The sequence below is a fragment of the Thamnophis sirtalis genome, unplaced genomic scaffold (genome assembly GCF_051295495.1).
Source record: "Thamnophis sirtalis isolate CommonGarterSnake01/CBP01778 unplaced genomic scaffold, rThaSir2_p1.2 scaffold_3, whole genome shotgun sequence".
NCBI lineage: Eukaryota > Metazoa > Chordata > Lepidosauria > Squamata > Natricidae > Thamnophis > Thamnophis sirtalis.
Genome location: NW_028261383.1, coordinates 25,687,485 through 25,708,184, shown reverse-complemented (window position 1 = coordinate 25,708,184; position 20,700 = coordinate 25,687,485). Strand labels below are relative to the sequence as shown.

The 20,700-nt window shown below is 40.4% G+C and overlaps 1 protein-coding gene across 2 annotated transcripts; it reads right to left on the bottom strand.

Moving 5' to 3' along the window:
- Positions 1–714: 714 nt before the first annotated feature.
- Positions 715–20,359, bottom strand: LOC106555892 (zinc finger MYM-type protein 1-like). 2 transcript variants are annotated; one of them, XM_087711610.1, is made up of 7 exons: positions 19,761–20,359; positions 14,729–14,836; positions 13,860–13,983; positions 13,274–13,476; positions 7,079–7,187; positions 1,683–3,822; positions 715–991 (listed from the first exon to the last, which is right to left on the bottom strand). In XM_087711610.1, exons 1-6 carry the CDS (start codon positions 20,097–20,099, stop codon positions 1,685–1,687), a joined length of 3,021 nt encoding a protein of 1,006 aa, XP_087567736.1. In that variant the 5' UTR covers positions 20,100–20,359; the 3' UTR covers positions 715–991; positions 1,683–1,684. The 2 variants fall into 2 exon arrangements, with proteins under 2 accessions (XP_087567736.1, XP_087567737.1); XM_087711611.1 differs by having other exon boundaries at positions 7,079–7,181.
- Between the last annotated feature and the right edge of the window lie 341 nt (positions 20,360–20,700).

The following is a 20,700-nucleotide window of genomic DNA, read 5'->3' as shown; positions in this document are numbered from 1 at the left end:
TCATGAAAACCGGCTTGCGCAGGTGTGCTGGCCAGCTGATTGTTGGCCGTGCATGTGCGCTAGAACCCGGAAGTTTGGATTTCCCAGAGCATGGCCTTGATGAACACGCACACGCTGTTGCTGTGCGATCTTTTCGGCACTCGGTGCTGAAAAGGTTCGCCATCACTGTCCTATGATAAGTAAGGTCATTGATCCACCATCAGCAATTTTCAAATTCCAATGCTTATACAGTTTCTCCTATATAGCTTCGTGGAAGGTAAATAAGATTCCAATACAAACCAAAGATCTTTGCACATTCCATGAATTATTAAGTTTCCTGTCATATCTGGATCCTTGGATTAAGTTGATTGTTGAGAATAAACCCCAATCCACAGATTTCATTTATTTTTCCGGTGTGGATTTTTTTTATGAGAAGAAAGCACACTCAGTGATAGTGGCTCCACTTCTCATGTACTTCCAATTTTCTCTTGTGCGGATGCTACTGTGGCAATCAAAGGTGCTGAAGTCATTAAAGCTGTTTTCACACTTGGTGCTCAGCACTCCAGAAGAATAAAACTGGCAGAGTCCAGTGGCTCCCCAGCGTGCATCCTTTCATGAGAATTAAGTTTTTCTTTCTGACTAAAGGTCTTTCCACATTTAATGCATTTATACGGTTTCTCTCCAGTGTGTAAAGTAAAGTAAGAGAGAACAAATTACTGACATATTTTTCATATATTTCTCCTTCAGTCCGGTTTATACCACATTCATATAAATCAAATCAATTTTTCTCTTTTATCTCATATTTTTCCTTTTCCTGTCCTTTCAGGTCTTGCTGGGATAGGAAGTTAGGGATGCCAACAGGAACAGAAGTGGATGACTTCTCCTTTCCATTCTCTGAGTGGTTTCTCTCTTCTCTCCTCTTCATGGCAATATATCACCTCTTCAGCATCATGCTTCTCTGTCTTTAAGCTTGATTGCTTGCTATTCTCATTTTCCAACTTTTTTCCATCTCCTTGGAAAAAAGAAAAGAAACATTTCTGTTACAATTAGAATGGTGAAAGGGGTGTGTGTCTCTCCCATCTGAAAATCATTCTAGATTTGGTACCAGCTATGTGTCTAGCTAGGATGTGAAGGCTGCAAATGGTTATCTAGGACATCCTGATGCTATACAAAGATTTTTTTCATCCAAGAAATATATTAAATCTGGTGCTGATTGGTCAAGATGTTCAGCCACTGCCATGGTACACCTAGGACACTCTATGGTGAGTATTTCTGACAAGGCCTTAAGGAGGGATTATCACCTTAACCATCTGAGTGTAAATAACTAGTCATGAAAAAAACCCTCTCCCAATAAATGGAAGCCAGAGCAAAGCCTGGCCTTACCCATAGCAGCCATATTCTTCGAAATTTCCCACATGACTTCTCTGCACAAGATTTTCTGACCAGAATCTAGCAGCTTCCACTCCTCCAGCATGAAGTCCATAGCAGTGACGTGCAGTGAGGTTTATGGCTGGTGAGGCACTGATGTCATCACAATCAGATTTACAAATCTGATTAAAATCCTACAAATTATCTTATCCAATATTTGATTGGCAGCAGTTAAAGGATTATGTTTAAGGTCTCATATCAGCATTCTTTACACATACTGTAGCACACAAAAAAACCCTTTTAATGGAAAAAAATGAAGTTATTATGGGTCTTACCATTACTTATAACTGAAGTCCATCCGCTGCTCCTTCTGAACAAAAGCATCTATGACTTGCTGGTAGAATTTTTCGTTATCTTCTTTTAATTTTAAAAGTCTCTCTGTTTCAATGGCGATCACAGCCAGGGAAGCAAGTTGTCCTTGATTGGTCTTGTTCCGACTGTATGTTTTTAGTCTCTTCAGTGCTGAGATTGACCGCTCCACCGATACTGCCATAGCTGGAACAGTGAGCACAAGCTGGAGCAACTTTGTGGCCTGAGGAACAGTCTCAATGAGATCTTTCTGTGCCAAAAAGCTAAGAAGCTGTTCAGGAGATTTACATGTATCTCTGATCACTTGTGAGCTGTACAGTCCAACGAGATCCGCCTTCAGTTTCACAAAGTCAAAAAATCTGGCATATTTTGAAAGGCTCTGCAGTTTTGTGTCATCAAAACGTTTGGACATTTCACTAAATTTTGCGCAATCCACCAAACCAAGGAAAGTCAACTCACCAAAATGATCAAACCTAACCTGCATTTGATGGTTTATATTCTCCAAAATGTTACAAAACACTCGTTTTTGTTCAGATATAATAACCCACTCTCTACGTCCAGTCCCTGTCAGGCCAAGTGAGCTGCATTTCTTCTCAAATCGGTCATATAAACTGTTGAACTCCAGTTTCATGCGCTCAAGAGCTGTAAAGGTGTCGCGGATGCGTGCAAGACAATATTCAATGTCCATCACTTTGTTTTGTAGTACTTTAAAAAGTGTGTCAGTTTCATTGAAAATATCCTCATATACCATAAGGAGAAAGCATGTTGATGGTTTTGACAGCCACTGATCGTATCCTGCTGCCATCATTTGTGTGTCATTGTCCCAGTTGTCAGGATTTTCTAGAATGACATGAAATAACGCGCGCAGATCATTTTGGTGCATGCTTATTGTCTGCACCAGCCTAGAGTTAAAACTCCATCTTGTGGGCGCTGCTCTGGGTAAACGGCACTTAACATCATCATTCAGCAAGTGAGTGCGCTTTGTGGACTTGCTGAAAAATGACGCTAGTCCCTCAGCTGTTTTAAAAAATGTGCGACACTCCGGCATGCACTTTGCTGAATGCAAAAGCACCAAGTTCAGCTTGTGTGCATAACAGTGTGTGAACATGGCTTCGGGCACTTTTTCTTTTATTTTAGCTTGCACGCCATTAAGTTCTGATGCCATTACAGCGGCCCCATCGTAGGTCTGAGCTACAAGCTTTCCAACACAGTCATACTTCTGCAACACTCTCAGGATATACTCAGCAATTGCGGGAGCGTGTCTGTCCTCACTCACATCATCAAATCCCAAAAACGCCTCCTTCACCTCACATTTGGCATCAGTCATAGCCACATACCGCAGTATGACAGAAATCTGAGCTCGGTTTGTGACATCTATGGTCTCGTCTACTTCTACAGCAACAAATGGAGTTGCACTAATCTCTTTTTTAATGTCATTTCTAATGACATCACTGACTGCTTCAATTAAATCATTCTGTATTCTGTTTGACAAGCTGGAAAATACAGTGGATGTTTTCAAATGTTTAGCTAGCCTGTCATCTTTCTCAGCAAAAACATGTAAGAGTTCAACATAGTTTCCACGATTGGTAGAGTCTGTACTTTCATCATTTCCACGAAATGTCAGCTGTTGCTTGGCGAGGAAACAGGTGACATCAATGAGATCTTTTAAAGTATCTCGGTTTTCCTTTACCTTAGCATTGTGGATGTTGATGTTGAGTCTGCGTTGTTCGTCTAAAGCTATGTCTATCCTGGATATGCCGAATGTTTTTAGCGTGATCTGACTATGTATGTGGGTGGTCAACTGCTCATGTTTGATGAGACTTCTTTGCAAATTCTTCAGGTCACAATATCCCATCTGAGTCCAGACACTGTCGCAAGTAGAGAAAAGAAGGCAGGGAAAGCAGAAAAGGCGGTTTCTTACTGAACATCCACACAGCCAGTCTTTTCGTGTGTACCACTCAGTTTGGAAAGAGCGGGTATTCTGATTATGCCTCTGAAGCAGGCCCTTTAGCTCCGGCGTTGGTCTTCCTTTAATTATTACCTCCTCCTTTGATTGAAAGTCCAGTTTAGAAAAATTTTTTAGTTTAGAAATGTAATCCTCCATTTCTGAAAGTGGAAAAGGTAGGGGAAAAAATGAATGACTGCACTTGACTTTTTAACTCTCATACAGAATCACCAAAGAGTTTAGTTTCTGGCATTGTCTGCATGGATGGAGATCTACATGGATCTTCAAAAATTCAGTACTTTCCCTGGTGGAATCACAAGGCGACTGCAGGTAACACAAAGATTCCACAATTGTGCAGGCATTACCCAAGATGCTGAGGAACAGAAACATTTCAGTACTTCAACAGCATACAGGTAGTCCTCAACTTACAACTGTTCATTTAGTGACTATTCAAAGTTACACCATTGAAAAAAGTGACAAGACAGTTTTTCACTTATGACCATTGCAGCATCCCCATGGTCACATGATCAAAATTCAGATGCTTGGCAACTGGTTCATATTTATGATGGTTGCAATGTCCTGGAGTCATGTGATCACTTTGTGCAACCATCTGATATTTTGCAACCTTCTGACAGTAGACAAGCAAAGTCAGTGGAGGAAGCCAGATTTACTTAACAACCAGTTAATCAGTTAGTAATTTAACACCTGCAGTGATTCACTTAACAGCTGCAACAAGAAAAGTCATAGAGTGGGGCAAAATTCACTTAACTGACTTACTGTGCAAAATAAAATTTTAGGTTCAATCGTGGTCATAGGTTCAGGACTACCTGTCTCCTATTGAAACACGACAAATGATCATCATGATGGGAGGACTGTGACATCTTTGATCTTTTTGCAATTACATAGAAAATGTATAGAGAATGTATAGAGAATTAATATTCTACTTCAGTTCTACTTGGAAATGAACAGCTATCAGTAATAAAGTTTAGAAGGGAACGGCATACACTATTGAAAACATATTGTTCCCTACAACCCTGGGTGGAAGTTTTGGAATGTATTTAAGGCAAGTTAAATATTAATAATTAGTTTAATATATATTGCCTGCACTGGATGCTTGCATAAGCCGTTGAATAAGGAACATTTCTAATACAGACATATTTATGTTGACCTGCAAAAGTAGCTTCAGGTGAAGTTTTCTGCATATTTAATTCGGAATGGAGGAAGAGGAGGAGAGATGAAAGGCAAGTGGGGAGGAGGAATTCCTACTCTTTCCCCCAGTGTATCCCTCAGCAGCAATATGCTTAAAGTTAAAGCCCTCAACACAGGTAGGGGTGGGTAGAAATTAGAAAACAATGAAGAATAAACATGTTCCTTCTGGAGCTTGTGGGGGAGGGAGCACCCATCCCCGTCTGTTACCAAAGGAACCTCAGGTGGTTAAAAGGGAATAAGTGTGGCCTTAGCTCAGGAGAAATGACAGGATTCTATTATTAGCCCACCTCGGATAATAAAAAGCACTATTACCAATTTGCATCCATGCTCCAGCAGGCAGGGGAGGGGCAACTTCCAACAAAACGCAGCAACCGGAGAAAGGCAGCGAGGGGTGAGGAAGCTTGTCAGGAAGAACCACGTGCTGTTTTCGCCTTAGATTCCCCTCCTCTCCTCTGCGCGTGCATCTTTCCTCTTGGGCTCTCTCCCTTCCTCCCGGGCTCTCTCCCGGCAACCTCACCAGCTGCTTCTTTTGCCATGACGTTTCCCGGCATGGCAAAATACTTTTTTCCCCTTCACCTTCCAGCCCACCAAGAAGCGCCCGATCTGAGCCGCAGCCGCCAAGCGATCATTTGCAGCTTGGCCCAGACCACGGGGAAAGCTCACTAGGGGAAAGCACTTTCTTTCGACCGTGGCAGAGCTCAGGCATTCTCCCCTCTCGCCCGCGGCAGAGCTCAGGCGGGCGAAAGAAAGTGCTTTAGGCTCAGGCGGGCAAAAGAAAGTGCTTTAGTCAGTGAGGTACTTTCTTTCGCCCACATGAGCCTAAAGCACTTTCTTTTGCCCGCCTGAGCTCTGCTGCGAGCACAGGCGGGCGAAAGAAAGTGCTTTAGTCAGTGGGGTGTTGCGGGAGAGGAGAGAATGCCTGAGCATTGCATTTATTAAAGAAAAAAGAAAAAAAGGAAATTTGAAGGAAAAGAGGGAGCATGGGGTGAGGGTGGATCAGAAACGGAGAAAGAGAGGAGGAAGAGTGAGCGCGACGCTGCAGCTTTAAACAGAATGACAGTTGAAGCCTCTAAAAATGCTCCCTCTACTATGAGGCAGGAGAACTGCATGCCTCAACTATCTCAGGATATTTTAGGCTTTTAACCTTCGCTCAACTCTGCTCGAGCGCCTAAAAAGTCAGACTAGATGAGGCATGCAGTTCTCCAGCCTCATAGTAGAGGGCGCTTTTTTAGAGGCTTTTTAAAACAGGCAGTCATTCACAGTGTGGCAGCAGCTAGCTAGCCTAACCTCAGCACTCGCCTTTTCCCGTTTACATTTTTTTTTTCGTTTTCATGATTGACAGTGGTGAGGCTATGCCTCCCCTGCCACCTGACTGCATGTCACTGGTACACAGTCACCTCCTCAAATGGACCAGATCCCTGATAGAGAAAGAAGATGTTGCTTGGCAGACATGACCAGGAAAGACTTATATGTTTTGTCACTCACCGCACAAAATAGGAAAAGAAGTTCACAAGGAACTAAATGGACATTTTCTTAACAGAAACAGATTTATGCCTGCATCTCCATGTAATCTTTGAGGCTGGGAAACCATAGTTCCGCAAATCATGGCTTAGGTGCATCCAGGCTATAGAATGGCAACACAGCTACCATTGCAGAGCTTCCCACTGGGCCAGAATAACTCAGCAAGGAGGTTTCGGGGAGCAGCCCCTTGGCTAGCAAACCCCTAAGTAAACATGACACATACACTATAAATTTTTCTTAAACCTGTTTTAAAATGTTGTCAATGAGCGTACAGATCCCAAGTCACTTAGCTAACAGTCTTTCTGTTGCAGCTATTTAGCATTCACTTAGGGCTTTATCCTTGTGGGATTCATGCAGTTTTTTAATCTTATTCCTATTGTTTAAATTCATGGGCCTTGTATCTAACTAGTTTTCTGCAGTCTTCTGAAAAATATTAAGTATTAAACTCTTTCCACCAAATAAATCTTCTAATAATTTCTAATTTCCAAATTGTCTAATACAATGAAGCCTAGAATTTTTATCTTGTTTGCAACTCAAAAACCATCTTTAATGCTGAGTGTGATTCAGCAGGACATTCTGGGGGAACATTGAGTTGAAATGGTCACAGATTCAGCATTTGATAGTAAAAGCAGCTTATGAACAGATGGAGTTTGTACTCCACTGCTCTCAGAAGAAACCTGCACTTACCTGGCAAGGAGGCCCCAGTTGGATCTTCCTGAAAAGCAGCTCCTGAGAAGGGCTGGATGGAGTTTTCCTGGAGCTCTGCTGAGATCTCCCCCATGAACGGCTCCTGCACCTGACAGGAAAATTTGGTTTATGATCTACTTTCATAGAACCAGAACCATATTAGTTTGCATATCTTACTTTTTGACTCTGTACCTGTATTTCCCCAACCTAATTCAAAGAAAGAGAACTTGGGGACTCTGCTCTCTATGTTGCTGCTATTTCTGGGGAAATACTGGTCATTGTAGATAGATTTTGGACTTAAGGAGTCCTGTTGCAAAAACTAATATGAAACTCATACTATGAAAATCACAAGTATTTCCGCAATGGAGAAATGTTCAGGGAGCCACTACTGGTGTTTTTCATTATTATTATTGTCTTTTATTCATTAAACATGAAAGTCAGTCAACTGAACATTTAAAAATGTGTCACAAATACCATTGACTGGTATTAATGGTTGATACAATTTTTTCCCAGCGTCCTAGGTATCAACCAAGTATCTTCTTAAAATATATGATGTTCTGAATAGCACAGTTTTTGCAGTTCTGCTGGTGTTATTGCAGGAAGCTGCAATTTATTTTTGTATTTTGTAAAATTTTTGGACATGGTACCAAGTGCCACAATGACAAAGGGTATCACTGTTACATGTTTCATCCATAACCGTGTAGTTTTGATAGCCAGGTCGCAATATTTTGTGATTTTTTTTCCCCAGTTCTTTTTTCTTGACTCTGGCATCTCCTGGTTACAGCGATATCAATAAACTACATTTTGGCTCTCAACAACCATGATAACTGGCATCTTGCGTTCCAAATGACAATCCGTCTGTATTCGAAAGTCCGACAGGATCTTCACTGTCTCATTTTTGGTAACTTTTTCCACTTTATGTTCCCATGGCTTTTCGGATACAGGTAGGGCGTATTTCTTAAATAGTGACTAGTGAATTAAGTTAACAACTTGATCATGTCTAGCTTTGTAATCAGTTTGCATGATTTTGCTGTACTCACATATTAAATATGAAACAGTTTCAACTTTGTCATTGCAAAATTGGCAGTTTGGATTGTCAGTGGATTTTGTATCTGCTTTCATGGCATTAGTTTGTAATACTTGTTCTTGAGCAGCGAGTATTAGACCTTCTGTTTCTTTCTGGATGATTCCTCTCTTAAGCCATGCCCATGTCAAGTTGTTATCGCATTTCCCTACAATTTTTTTTCAAGTGCTGTCCATGCAAAGCTTTGGTTTTCCATCCATTTAATCTGTCATCCAGCTGTTTTTCCCTTATATTCTGCCTTTGTTTCTGTTGTTTTTATAATGTTCTCCATTTTCACAACCTGCAGTAATCTTTCCGTACTTTGGTTCACATAATCATTCAAACTTAGTTTTTCTTCTACAGTTTGATGGATTTGCAATAGCCCTCTGTCCCCAATTCTTCTTGGCAGGTAGCACCTGTCGGTGTCACTTCGTGGTTGCAAAGTGTAGTACATAGTCAAAAGTTTATGCATTTTCTGGTCCAGGTATTTCAGTTCAGCCTCAGTTCAGTTGATGATTCCAGCTGGGTAGCATGTTACTGGAACTGCCCAAGTATTAATGGCTTTAATTATGTTTCCAGCATTCAGCTTTGACTTTAATATTTTGCTGACCCTCCTGATATATTCCTTTTGTATTGACTCTTTGACTTTTCCATTCAAGATGTTATCTGCTTCCAATATCCCTAGGTATTTGTAATCGTCATCTTTTGCTAATGCTTTTCCAATGCTTCTATTCCTTCTTCTTTTTTTTCCATTTTTCCTTGCTGCATGGATACTATAGCACATTTTTCAAGACCAAAGTTCATTCTGATATTGCTACTGAACAGTTGAACTGTGTTGAGTATTGATTCAAGTTCCATGGGGCTTTTTGCATACAGTTTTAAGTCATCCATTTATATTAAATGATTTATCTTGCCGTGTTGGCTTGAGATTTGGTAGCCCTGTTTTGTAGGATTATTGTCAGTGGAATTAACACGAAGTTGAACAATAGTGGCAAAAGTGAGTTCCCTTGGAAGATTCCTCATTTGCCAATGTTCTCCCCATTTGCTGTTAGGACTGTTTTCCATTTTTGCATATTTGCTTTCATAAATGTACAAATATTTTTGCTGATTCCATAATTTTTCAGATAGGCGTTAATCCAGCTGTGGGATGTGTCAAATGCCTTCTTGTAATCTATCCATACTGTATTTAAATTTGTTCTTCGTTTTGCATTTTTTAGTACAATTTTGTCAAAGAGCAGCTGATCTTTTGTTCCTTTTGATTTTTTGTAATTTCCTTTTTGTTCTATTGGGTACAAACTGTTTTCCTTCAGATGATTGAATACTGAATCTGCACATACACTTGTAAAACGTTTGAATGTTGTTGACAGACAAGTAGTTGGGTGATAGTTGCTTGATTCTATGCCCTTTTCTGGATCTTTCATTATCAAGTATGTTCGGCCAGCTGTTAACCATTCTTCACTTGTTGCATTTTGAAACATTTCATCAAATTAAGTGGCCATGTGTTGGTGGAAGCTGGTTAGGTGTTTTAACCAGTATCCATGAGTTCATCCAGGCCAGGTGTGTTCCAGTTCTTGACCTTCTTTATTTGTTGTGCAACCATATAGGTTGTTATTACAATATTCTCCATTTTGTCTTATGTTGCTTGTTTTTGAGTAACTTTGATCCAGGAGGCAGTTTTATCATGTTCCACTGAGGCTTCCCATAGTTGTTTCCAAAAGTTCAAAGTTTTTTCTTTACATGGGTGAACAGTAGTATGGTCTCAACTTTCATCAAATGACTGGTGTTATTATTGTTGCTGCTGTTGTTGTTGTTATTATTATTATTATATAAATATTTTAATACAGTGTATTGTCATAGCATACCATTTACAAAAAAGCAAAGAAAGAACAAAAAGAAATATTAACACATGTACTAATAACAATAATAAAGTAACAGAATAGTTTTAATTGGATTTCTCTTTATATTAGCTTAATTATAACTGTGTTAATTATATTAACATATTTATAATTATAATACTATAATTATAATTTAATAATATTAATTTATATTTAATTCATACATAGCAATATTCTTTCATCAACCGTATCATTCGGAGTATAAGATGCATCTTTTTCCCTCAAAAAAGAGAGGGTAACGATCTGGGTCACCTTATACACTCAATACAGCACTTTTAGCCTTCCGAAAGATCCCGGATTCCCCACCACCGCCACTCCCCAGGAGCTTCCAGGATGAGACCCACCCCTTCCTCACCTGCCCCAATCCTAGCTCTTCCCTCTGGGCTTGGCTGAGGAGGAAGCCTTCAGCCAGAGCCAAAGCCTGGGAACAGCTCTTGGCTCCACATTCCCTCACCCAGCTGGCCATCTCCAGGGGCAGCAGAGGCAGCAACTGCTCCAGTACCACGAGGTCCGCCATCTCCCCTTTGCTGCTCTTTTTCAGTGCAGGCAGCTGCAAAGCTCCCGGGGTCCCTCGGCCTCTTGGTCCTAGCGATCAAGATAGCAGAAGCGCCGGTGATGGATCTCTGGGCTGAGGGCGTCCTCCATCCCTGGAGATCTCTGGGCCTCCATTGTGTCTCCTACTCATGAACAGACAAAAGAAGCCTAAGAAAGTCCAAAATGTCTCCTAGCCCCTCCACATTCCCTTCTCCGCTTTCCAGTTGGGGAGGAATGGGTGTCGGAGCTTCTGCGCCTGAGGAGAGCAAGACAATCGTTCCTGCCAATTTCTTGCACATTTCTGGCCTCACGTGCGTCACCAAGGATTCCGAAGGATAGATACGTGCCTTCTAGAGGGAACCTAAGAGAAAGAAAATGAAAGGGGACCTTCCTCTTCCGGCCTGCAGGGATCCCTGTGCTGCTGCTCAATTAGAATGGTGAAAGGGGTGTGTGTCTCTCCCTCTCAAAATCATGTGTTCTAGGTTTGGTGTGTCTCACTAGGATTTGAAGGCTGCAAATTGTAATGCTAGCACCCGCATACTAATGGTGATGATAGCATCCAGGTGGTACTTGCTGTGTCCCCAGTGTCCCAAGACACATAGTGACCTATACTATGACTACAAAGTCATTTTCACATCCCTATCCATGTTCCATAGAAATCTTTTTTCACTGATGGTAAAGAAGAGAAACAGAGCCTGTTCTGTCCCTATTCTGACACAGCCCTAGCAGAACCAAGAAACAGACTCCTTGTCCGGAAAAAACCCTCTTTATTTAGTTACTGTAAATTCATGGCATTCACACACATAGAAAATCCTTCCAAGGATTAGCTGAAGTACTGACCTTATCAGCTCCTTGGATAATTGCCAGGCCAGAAGCTGCCAGCCACAAAGCTGTAAATTAAACTCTCTTAGACAGACACGAATCCCGATAAACAAATCTTCAGAACAAAATACAAACAGTTGTCTCCTACTCCTCCTTTTGCTTCTATTTATTCCCCAGCCATGGAGGGGCCATTCAGTGTCCGCGTGTGCCTTTCTTCCTGAATTAGCCCATAGTCAATTATTCTCCTTTCCTGACATCTCTGCACATGCACACATCTTATCACCGACTCTGAAGGTAGCTGGGGAAAGTGGGAGACCCGTCTCTATCTCTGCTTCCAACGCAGAGCCTCCATCAGAGCCTTCTCCAGACTCCAGGAGTGGCCTACGTTCCCTCCCCAAACTCCTCATCATCCAAGTCTGCAGGCAGTTCCACTGGTGGCTGGCCAGCCACAACAGTCCCAACTGCACCTTAGTCTGTGTGGAGCTCAACAGGCAGATAACTCACGTATCCTTCAATAAAACAGACCGTGTGCATAGATCTGAAGGCTTTATTGGGTGAACAGAATATAGTGAAACTAGGGGAAATAGAAATACATATAGTAAAAATAAAATATAAGATACTGTTGTCTGCTGAACGTAACAATTAATAAATATAAGCAGTATGAATTTCAACAGCAATGCTGTTTTCCTCAAGGAAAGGCATTATCCAATGATAGGTGAGGTAACTGTTCCACCATCAGCAATTTTCAAATTCCAGTGCTTATACTTGTTCTACTGTGTAGCTACATGGAAGGTAAATAAGATTCCAGTACAAAGATCTTTGCACATTTCATGAATTAATAAGCTTCCTGCAACATCTGGATCCTAGGATGATGATTAACTTGACTGTTGAGAATAAACCTCAATCCACAGGTTTCGTTTATTTTTCCTGTATGGATCCTTTTGTGAGAAGAAAGCACACTCAGTGATGGTGGTTCTACTTCTCATGTACTTCCAATTTTCTCTTGTGCGGATGCCACTGTGACAATCAAAGGTGCTGTAGTCTGTACAGCTCTTTTCACACTTGGCCCTCAGCACTTTAGAAGAAAAAGACTGGAAAAGCCCAGTGGCTCCACAGCGTGCATCCTTTCATGAGAATTAAGTTTTTCTTTCTGAGTACAGGTCTTTCAACACTCCTTGCATTTATAAGATTTTTCTCCACTGTGGATCCTTTCATGAAGACTAAGATATCTTTTCTGTGTATAAGTCTTTTCACATTCCCTGCATTTATATGGTGTCTCCCCAGTGTGGATCCTTTCATGAAAACTAAGTTGTACCTTCTGTGTGAAGGTTGTTCCACATTCCCTGCATTTATGTGGTTTCTCTCCGTGTGGATCCTTTCGTGATGCTCAAGATGTTCTTTCTGTGTAAAAGTTGTTCCACATTCCATGCATTTATGTGGTCTCTCCCCAGTGTGGATCCTTTTGTGATGATTAAGATATACTTTCCGGGTAAAGGTATTTCCACATTTCAAACATTTATATGGTTTCTCTCCAGTGTGGATTATTTTGTGACAATTAAGATGTCCCTTTTGTGTAAAGGTTGTTCCACATTCCATGCATTTATGTGGTCTTTCCCCACTATGGATCCTTTGGTGGAGAATAAGTGCACTCTTGCTAATGAACCTCTTTCCACACTCCATGCATAGTTTCATCTCTCTGCTCCAACTGGAATCCCTCCCCGGTTTTATAAAGGTATGTGGTATGCTTTTGCTGTATAGTTCCTTTAGTGAAGAAAGAGAGAAACAAGGACTGATATATTTTTCAAACATTTGCCCTTCAGTCTGGTTTATGCCACATTCAGGTAAATCAAATTGATTTTTCTCTTCTTTCCCATATTTTACCATTTTCTTTTCTTCCAGGACTTGCTGGGACAGGAAGCTAGGGATGCCAACCGGAACAGAAGTGGATGACGTCTCCCCTCCATTCTCTGAGTGCTTTCTCTCTTCTCTTCTTGTGTCCTCTTCATGGCCCAATATCACTTCTTCAACTTCACACTTCTCTGTCTTTAATCTTGCTTGCTTGCTATTTTCCAGCCCATCATCTCCTTGGGAAAAGAAATATTTCTGTTACAATTAGAATGGTGAAAAGGGTGTGTGTCTCCCCCTCTGAAAAACATGTGTTCTAGGTTTGGTGCCAGCTACGTGTCTAGCTAGGATATGAAGGCTGCAAATTGTTATCTTGGACATCTTGATGGTACACAAAGAATTTTTTGGCCAAGAAATATATTAAGGCTTTCGTGCTGATTGGTCAATCTGTTCAGCCACTACTATGGAACTAGGACATTTTCAGAGTCTATGGTGTGTATTTCTGACAAGGCCTTAAAGCGGGATGATCACCTTAAGCATCTGAGTATAAATAGCTAGTCATCCTCTATTGAAAAAAAAACCTCCCCAAATGAATGGAAGCCAAAGCAAAGCCTGGCCTTACCCAGATCAGTCATATTCTTTGAAATTTCCCACATGACTTCTCTGCACAAGGTTTTCTGACGAGAATCTAGCAGCTCCCACTCCTCCATTGTGAAGTCCACAGTCACCTCCTCTGGACCAGATCTCTGATAGAGAAATAAAATGTTCCTTGGCAGACATTACAAGAAAAGACTTTTAGGTTTTCTCGCTTACCGCACAAAATGGGAACAAAAGTTCACAAGGAACTAAACGGACATTTTCTTGCTGAAAAAAAGATGTATGCCTGTATGCCCATGTAGTCTCTGGGGTTGGGAAGCTCTAGCTCCACAAATCATGTCTTAGGTGCATCCAGGCTGTATAATGGCAACACAGTCACCATTTCAGAGTTTCCCAGTGTGACAGAATAAATCAGCCAGGATGTTTCATGGAGTAGAGTCCCGTAGGGTAGAAAATTCCTAAATAAACATGACACATCAACTAGAGTTTTTTCCTAACCTATTTTAAAATGTTGGCAATGAATGTAGAAATTCCAAGTCACTTAGCTAAGGGTCTTACTGTTGAAGCTATTTAGCGTTTATTTAGGGCTTTATCTTCATATTCATTAGCTTCGTTTCTAACAAGTTTTCAGCACTCTTCTAAAAAATATTAAACTCTTTCTACCAAACAAATTTTCTGATATTTTCTAATTTTCAAATTGTCTAATACAATGAAGCCTACAGTTTTTCTCTTGTTTGCAACTCAAAAACATCTTGAACGCTTAGTGTGATTCAGCAGAACATTCGGGGGGGACATTGAGTTCAAATGGTCACAGATTCAGCATTTGATGGTAAAAGCAGCTTATGAACGGATGGAGTTTGTACTCCACTGCTCTTAGAAGAAACCTGCACTTACCTGGCAAGGAGGCCCGAATTGGATCCTTCTAAAAGGCAGCTTCTGAGAAGTGCTGGATGGATTGCCTCTTTCCTGAAGCTCTGTGGAGATCTCCCCCATGAATGGTTCCTGTAGATAATAGAAGAGTCTGGTTTATGATCCACTTTCAGAGAACCAGAACCATATTAGTTTACTTGCCTTACTTTTTGTCGCTGTACCTGTATTTCCCCAACCTAATTCTTTTTTTAATTATTATTTTAATATACAATAAACATAAATATAAAAGAAAGAAAAAAGAAAAAAAGGAAAATTACAGTGCACCCCCACCCTCGGAGACCCTCCCTCCTTATATTTCTTCATCTATAACAACTAAAATATATACAATATATTCCAATTGTGCCCTTATCCCCTCCAAAACGACATATATTATTGGAGGTTTATTCCCTTTGCCTTCTACCAACACTGATTTTATAAAATCCTCCATTTTTCATTATAATTATTTGCTTTGATCATCTCTTTTTTAAATTTAATTTCTATTGTTAATATATCATTTGCTGCCATATTCCAAATTTCATTATACCACTCATTTCTTTGATTATCCCAATTTCATTCCCAATATTTAACCATCACTAATCAAGCTGCAATTATCAAATTTACAAAGAATTCATTTTTGGTTTCATTTATATCCCATTTTTCCACCACCAACAGTAACAGTATTTTCGGTGACATGTCTAAATTTACATTCAAAAGTGCTCTAATTTCTCTAAACACATTGTCTCATATTTTTTGTGACTCTGCTCTCTATATGGTTGCTATTTCTGGGTAAATGCTGGTCATTTTAGATACAGTTGCAAGAAAAAGTATGTGAACCCCTTGGGATTACATGGAGTTTTGCATGAATTGGTCATAAAATGTGCTCTGAACTTCATCTAAGTCACAACAATAGAAAAACGCAGTCTGCTGAAAATAATACTACACAAACATTAGATGTTGAACAAGAAGCTAAGGAGAATGCTTCCTAAAACATTCTTTACAATGATGGATGAGCTAAGCTTACAAGAAGACACTTGAGAGGAAAACAATATACGTTTTATTCAAATAGGCATATGTCTTGGTCAAGAATAGATATGATTTGGATGACAATATATCTAATTGCTAAAACACACAAGATTGAAATAGAAAGGAGTACATGGGCAGACCATACCCCAATAATAATGACATGGAAAGATCAGAGAAAAAGAATGAGATGGACATTACATCAAACTTTACTAAATGAAAAGAAATTTCAGCAATATATGGAAAAAGAATTATACTTTTTCTTTAGAGAAAACAGGAAGGAAGACTCATCACTTCAGAATGTTTTGGACACCAGCAAAGCATATATTAGAGGACTAGTAATGACTTATTTAGGGAAAAGGAACAAACAGAGTAGACAAACACGAAAGAAGATAGAGGAAGAAGATAGATTGGAGATAGAACTGCAAAAACTCCCACAAAACACCAAAATTAAAAATTTAATGGATCTACAAAAACATAAATTGAACTTAATGGAAAATGAAGAAGTGGCAAATAAAATAAAATTAACAAGACAAAGCTTTTTTGAAAATGTAAATAAACCAGGACAATCACTGGTGTATAAGATGAAAAAAGAGAGGGGGGGAAATTATGAATCAATTAACAGACCAAGAAGGGAATACTCATTAACAAAATGAAGAAAAGAAAAAAATAGTGGAAAATTACTATAAGGAATTATACCAACAGGAGATAGTGGCAGAGGAAAAGATAAAACAGTACTTAGAAAACACCCACGATTCCAGAAAAATTTAAAAAGGTGCTGGAAGAGAGAATAACAATGATGGAAGCAATGAAAGCAATAAAAAGGAATTCAAAGAAATAAAAGGAATGACAGTTAAGAAAGAAGAAAATAAATTGCAAGCATTTTGTAGATGACTTAGTATTTATTATGGAAGATCCAATTGAAACAGAGTCCAAAACTACTTGAGCAAATAGAAGAGTATGGAGGAGTAGCAGGATTGAAAATTAATAAAAACAAAACAAAAATCTTAGTGAAAAATACAACAGAAAAACAGAAAAGGGAAACAATGGAGAAATTAGATATTCAAATAGTAAAGAAAGTGAAATATTTGGGGATACAGTTGACCCCAAAGTGTGTAACTATCAAGGAAGCAAATTACTATAAATTAAGAAATCAATTTGAAATGGATGTAGAGAAATGGAAAAAAATTACAGTTATCATTAATGGGAAGAATAGAGGTAATTAAGATGAATATATTACCAAGAATATTATTTTTGTTCTAAACAATATCAATAAAACTGGAAAAAAATACTTTGAAAAATTAAATTAAATAATAGGAAAATATACTTGGCAAGGAAAGAAAGCGAGAATTAACACAAAAATGTTACAAGATTCAAGAACTAGAATATCAATAGCAATAGCAATAGCAGTTAGACATATACCGCTTCATAGGGCTTTCAGCCATCTCTAAGCGGTTTACAGAGTCAGCATATCGCCCCCACAGTCTGGGTCCTCATTTCACCCACCTTGGAAGGATGGAAGGCTGAGTCAACCTTGAGCCGGTGAGATTAGAGCCACTGAACTGCAGATAACAGTCAGCTGAAGTGGCCTGCAGTACTGCACCCTAACCACTGCACCACCTCGGCTCAAGTGGATTTGGTTTACCAAATTGGGAGTTATATTATCAAGCAGCAGCTTTAACGTGGATAAAAGAATGGATATTATTGAGAAATACAAGGTTACTGTCTTTGGAGGGACATGACATGCAACTGGGTTGGTACACATATTTGTAATATGGGGAAAATAGAATACATGGTTATTTTAAGAGACACTATGTAAGAAACAGCTTATACATAATATGGGAAAAAGTGGGGAAAAAACATTACAGGGAAATACCAATGTGGCTTTCAACAGTGGAAGCTTTAACACACTCAAATATTAATAGTATGAGAAATGTTATTAAAAATATACTAACAGCAAGGGAACAATTAAAACAGAAGACAGAATTAGAAGAATAAGGTATTGATATAGGATGATTTAAACAAATGCAAAAACAAACAAGATATGAGAAGGATGCTAAAGAGTATGGTTTTAATATGGAAAATTCAGAACTGGATAAGATACTCATGGGAATGGATGGAAAAAATGATCAAAACACTGTATAGTTATCTATTTAGATTACATTTAGAAGAAGATGTTAAAAAACAATGATAAGATGGGCCAAAAAATGGATATATAAAAGAACTAGAAAAATGGCAATAATTATGGCAAATAGTGACAGCATATAAAGAACATTTGTATAAAATGTTTAATAGATGGCACATAGCACCTAAAAGATTAGCAAAAATGTTTGATAAATCATCCAAATGTTGAAAGTGTCATCAATTGCCAGGATCATACTATCACATGTGGTGGATGTGTAGGGATGCAAGAAGCCATTGGTTAAAATACAAGCATGGTTGAAGAAAATGATACATCAACCTTTAGAGCTTAAACCAGAGGAATTCTTATTGGGTATTCTACCAGAGAAATACAGCAAAGAAGATTCATGATTTATTGTACATACTGTATAATAACAGCAGCTAGAATTGTACATGCACAAAATTGGTTTTCTCCTGTGTGATTCAGCGTGGCTCTGCATGCCCTAGTATGAACTAGGCCATGGGGGACACACACCTACACAAGGAACTATATTACAACAGGAAAACAGATAGAATCCCTTCAGGAGAGATATTTAAGAAGATATTAGATTGTGCAGAAATGAACAGGTTGACATTGAGAATAATGGACAAAGAGGAATCAGTGTACTACAGGACATGGGGACGATTTTAAGATTGGTTAGAAAAGAAATACAAATAGAAAGAGAAAGGAACAAAGTATAAAATACACAACTCAGAGGACACATTGTTAAATTAGGAGACAACAACAAGAAAGTATTAAAATACAAGTTTAAAAAGGTACAAGTGGACTTATTATTGGAAAGTAAAATATAGAGAAAATTATTTTTATGTAAATATAAAGTTGGGATCGCTGAAATGCCACCCCAAGAACCCATCACAGAAAGTAACAAACAAGGCCAACAATGGAAAGGAGGGAAGATTAGGAGGAAAAACAAGTGTAAAGCAGAGGAAGTAAGGGAGGGGAAGTAAGAGTAGGAGAGAGGAGGAGTGGGGGAAAGAGGGGAAGAAGAAAAGAGGAAGGAGAGGAGGAAAGAAGAAGGTAGAGAAGGGAGGTTGAGAAGATGGAAGGAGCAAGGTTGCTGCAGAATATGATGGAGAGAAAGGGTGGAAAGAAAATGGCCAAAAATGTATCTTATATATTTGTAAAAAGATTACAAATATAAAGATTAATGGCTAACAGATAAATGTTAATAGCACCTGTAAGAATGTATATTTGTGAATGAATTTGAAAGGGAAAAAGAAACTTTTTTAAAAAAAGATCCCCGATTCTCTGCCCCAAGGAGTTCCCAAGATGTGACACACACCCCTCCTCACCTGCTATGAAAATCACAAGTACTCCCTTAATGAGGAACTGTTGAGGGAGACACTAGTGTTTCATTAACTTTAGAAAATAATATTCTGTGAAATGACTCGTTGATGAAGTCAGAAATATAGGAGTGCTTGAGAATTAAACATTTGAATATCATCAGCTCAACTAGAAAATGTACCCCAGTTAATTCCTGCACCAGAGGAAAGAAAAAGAGATGTTGGAGAAGAAACTATGACCTCTTCTTCAAATTCAGGACCCTCTTATATCCCTCAGGAGTGGGGTGGGGTGGGTGGTTGAAACAGGGTTGAATCCTCTTTTCTCTCAGAATGATCTCCATCCAGGAAGAAATTACTTCTCCAAATACTGGCAATCAGAAGGCTAATTCTGCTGGCTGCACAGTTCTGCAGTTTGATCCTGACAGGCTCAAGATTGGCTGCCTTTAATCTGCCATTACTATTAGCAGTTCATTGCAGACATTGGAAGATCCCTGATCCCTCCCCCCAGGATAAGACACCCCCCCTACCTCACCTGCCCCTTTCCCGGCTCTTCCCTCTGGGCTTGGCTGAGCAGGAAGCCTTCGGCCAGGGCCACCGCCTGGGAACAGCTCTCGGCTCCGCACTCCCTCACCCAGCTGGCCATCTCCGCGGGCAGCAGGGCCAGCAGCTGCTCCAGCACCACCAGGTCCAGCATCTCCCCTTTGCTCCTCCTTTCCGGCTGCAGCCACTGACGGCACAGCCGGTGCAGGCGGCTGCAAAGTTCCCGGGGCCCCTCGGCTTCCCGGCGGCAGCGATCGAGACCGCGGAAGCGCCGGCGGTGGATCTCTGGGCTGAAGGAGTCCTCCATCCCTGGAGACCTCTGGGCCTCCATTCCTGCTCGTGAGCAGGCAAAAGAAGCCTAAGAAAGTCCGAAATGTCCCCCAGCCCCTCCGCACTCCCTTCTCCGCTTTCCAGTTGGGGAGAGATGGGTGTCGGAGCTTCTGCGCCTGAGGAGAGCAACGGACAATCGTTCCCGCCAATTTCTTGCGTGGTCCAGGGCCTCACGTGCCTCACCAAGGATTCCGAACGCAAGATACGTACCTCCTAGAGGGAACCTAGGAGAAAGAAAACGAAAGGGGACTTTCCTCTTCCGGCCTTCAGAGATCTCTGCGCCGCTGCTCTTTTTCCGGGGGGGGGGGAGAGCGGAAGCGGAGGCTGATACGGCGATGCGTGCAAAGGGAAAGCTAAGAGTGATGATCTCCCCTCTTAACCAGGCGCTTGCACCTCCTTAGGTCTTGCGACGTGGGGGAAAGTCGGGGACCCTCCGCTGAAAACATGGGGCTCTTCTTCGTCTGTAGGTCCAGAAGCACGAACGGATTGGGGGGCTAAATGTGGCGCTGAAATCGGGGAGGGGGAGGCGAGTTGGACGTGGGGCTGCAAACACGGGAAGCCTCGCCCTTGAAGTTCGCAGGGTGGCTGGAGCAGACAGCTTC